A 3,183-nucleotide genomic window follows, 5' to 3' on the forward strand; every position below is an offset into this window, starting at 1 on the left:
GGGGGTGGGGTGGAGGAGAATGACAGTATGGAAACCTATCAGAGAGTTTGTTCATAATCCTCTCTCAACAGTACTTAGTCCCGATGTTTTCGATCTGTCATCCTGCAGGTCTGCTGTAGCAGGTGGCACCACTTGAAGAGAGGGAAGAAGTTTCCTTGGATCAGTAGAGGTCGGTGTAGGCGTGGGGGCTGCCTGGAATGGGGGAGGGGCTGGAAATCAGCCGCAGTTGGATAAGCTCACTCAATTCTACCTTATTTTCCTAACATCCCTCCCATTTCAGGTTAGGGAAGGGGCAGGCTTGTGCATGTTTTGGATGGCATAGAGGTTAAAAAAAAATCTAACAGCCTGGATGGTGAATCAGGAAAGCTACGGATGTGAACAGTCAATCCATCAAAGTCCTTAGTTCTCACCAGCTGTGGTCTCTCTGCAGATCCAAAGGGTTGTTGGGCGTGGCACACCTCCAGGGGAGGGAAGAAGGGACAAACTGTCTGTCTGGAGGAGGTTAGTGCAACAGTGCCATTCCCTGGGGACACCCGAGGTTGGGGTGCTGAGGCCTCAGCAGAGACTGTGGGCTCCATAGCCTTTATCTAGGCTTGGGAAGAGGGTGGGTTAGGGAGGGTAGGGGGAGGGTGAACTGAGGAGGATACAGAGGGTTTATTAACAATCTACATTTCATACCAGCTACACATTTGTTATGCTCCTGTCCTTCTGTGCAACTCTCTGTGTGGGGCAACACAAAAGAGAAACTCAAATCCCATTTCCTTCCTCCACTCCCAGGTCCACCTCCAGTATCAGCTATTGTGTCCTTGAAGTGGCTGAAGACGATCACCTTCCACAGCCTTGCACCCAGGCCCATAGTGCTCCTCTCCCAGCCTGAGTGAATACTCTGTTCCTTGGTCCCTGCTATTGTCAGGGACGATTGCATGGGCTACGCCAGGAAAGTAGGCTGGGTGACTGCGGGACTAGTGATTGGGGCTGGAGCCTGCTATTGCATTTATAGACTGACCCGGGGAAGAAAACAGAACAAGGAGAAAATGGCTGAGGGTGGGTCTGGGGATGTGGATGATGTTGGGGACTGTCCTGGGGCCAGGTACAATGACTGGTCTGATGATGATGATGACAACAGTGAAAACAAGGGTATAGTGTGGTACCCACCTTGGGCCCGGATTGGGACTGAGGCTGGAACCAGAGCAAGGGCCAGAGCAAGGGCCAGGGCTACTCGGGCTCGTCGGGCCGTTCAGAAACGGGCTTCCCCCAATTCAGATGATACTATTTTGTCCCCTCAAGAGCTGCAGAAAGTTCTTTGCTTGGTTGAGATGTCTGAAAAGCCTTATATTCTTGAAGCAGCTTTAATTGCTCTGGGTAACAACGCTGCTTATGCATTTAACAGAGATATTATTCGTGATCTAGGTGGTCTCCCAATTGTTGCAAAGATTCTCAATACTCGGGATCCCATAGTTAAGGAAAAGGCTTTAATTGTCTTGAATAACTTGAGTGTGAATGCTGAAAATCAGCGCAGGCTTAAGATATACATGAATCAAGTGTGTGATGACACAATCACTTCTCGCTTGAACTCATCGGTGCAGCTGGCTGGACTAAGATTGCTCACAAATATGACTGTTACTAATGAATATCAGCACATGCTTGCTAATTCCATTTCAGACTTTTTTCGTTTATTTTCAGCAGGAAATGAAGAAACCAAATTTCAGGTTTTGAAACTCCTTTTGAATTTGGCTGAAAATCCAGCCATGACTAGAGAACTGCTCAGGGCCCAAGTACCATCTTCACTTGGTTCCCTCTTTAGTAAGAAGGAGAACAAAGAGGTTATTCTTAAACTTCTGGTCATATATGAGAACATAAATGACAATTTTAAATGGGAAGAAAATGAACCTGCTCAGAATCAATTCAGTGAAGGTTCACTTTTCTTCTTTTTAAAAGAATTTCAAGTGTGTGCTGATAAGATTCTGGGGATAGAAAGTCACCATGATTTTTTGGTGAAAGTAAAAGTTGGAAAATTCATGGCCAAACTGGCTGAGCATATGTTCCCAAAGAGCCAGGAATAAATTCTTAATTTTGTAGTTTAGAAGTAACACACATTGTAAACTATTCCTTTTCTCCACCTTGTTTATATGATAAAGGAATCCTTTCAGCTGCCAATTTTGAGTGATGAATATCATTGTATAATCAATGCTGATTTTTATCTGAGTTGATCTTCAGGTCTAAGCTGGATGAATGAATATCACTACCTGTTCTGAAAACATGTTTGTTGCTTTTTATCTCGCTGCCTAGATTGAAATATTTTTACTATTTCTTTTGCGTAAGTGACAGTGAACTAGTTTTTCATAAGTAAGCTCCCTCCTGTCATTTGCATTAACTTTATTTGTATATCATCAATAAAGTTGTGTATTAATGCTGAACAAAACAAGAAGAAAGAAAGAAACCAGCCTTGTCCTTTGGTTTATAATCTAGTTGGAGAGGTAAGAAAAATACAAACAAATAGATAACAATATCTGGACCATATACTCATTGTCAAATGTGCAGTCTCAGAGCACTGAGGAAGCAAAGGCTTCTGTGGGATACAGTAGTCAGCTACAGATTCATGGAAGAAGAGGCTATTTAAAATGAGTCCTGAATGGTGTAGGTAGTTAGGGCATTCCAAGAGCTGGAGTGAGTGGGCACTAGGGTGAGAAAGGCATGGAGGTAGGAACCCTTTTCCTATGACAGTGAGGATACTAGTCTACTTAGAGTGGAGAGTGTGGGGAATGGAAGTAAATAAATTTGGAAAGCTGAACGAAGCCAGTTTGTGGAGAGTTGTTTGAATATTATCCCACTGAACACCAAGAGTCATTAAATATTTTTGACTAGAAAGAACAATTGGAATTCATATAGAGATTCCTCTCTCATCAACTGTGCAGCATCTGCGAGGGTGTGGATAAATGGATCCTATCAAACTCTTGTGGTAGGAATAAGTTTACACTGAGTTTGCCCAAGATTTGTGGAGGGCCATTTGGTAATACATATAAGCCTTAAAGTTTGTTACTCTTTTGTCCTAAGGAAATAATTGAATAATTAGCTAAAGGCTTTATGGACAAGGCTATTTATCCCAGCACTGTCCAAAACAGTAACAATTGGAAACAACTAAGTGTCTAGCACACCAGAATGGTGAAATAAATTCAAGAATGT

General features: G+C 43.2%; 1 protein-coding gene across 2 annotated transcripts; it reads left to right on the forward strand.

The window, feature by feature from the left end:
* Window positions 1–6: 6 nt before the first annotated feature.
* Window positions 7–2,266, forward strand: LOC125931839 (armadillo repeat-containing X-linked protein 3). 2 transcript variants are annotated; one of them, XM_049644095.1, is made up of 3 exons: window positions 7–169; window positions 431–501; window positions 778–2,266. In XM_049644095.1, exon 3 carries the CDS (start codon window positions 924–926, stop codon window positions 2,061–2,063), a length of 1,140 nt encoding a protein of 379 aa, XP_049500052.1. In that variant the 5' UTR covers window positions 7–169; window positions 431–501; window positions 778–923; the 3' UTR covers window positions 2,064–2,266. The 2 variants fall into 2 exon arrangements, with proteins under 2 accessions (XP_049500052.1, XP_049500053.1); XM_049644096.1 differs by lacking the exon at window positions 431–501.
* Window positions 2,267–3,183: the final 917 nt, after the last annotated feature.

Source organism: Panthera uncia, chromosome X (genome assembly GCF_023721935.1).
Source record: "Panthera uncia isolate 11264 chromosome X, Puncia_PCG_1.0, whole genome shotgun sequence".
Classification (NCBI taxonomy): Eukaryota; Metazoa; Chordata; class Mammalia; order Carnivora; family Felidae; genus Panthera; species Panthera uncia.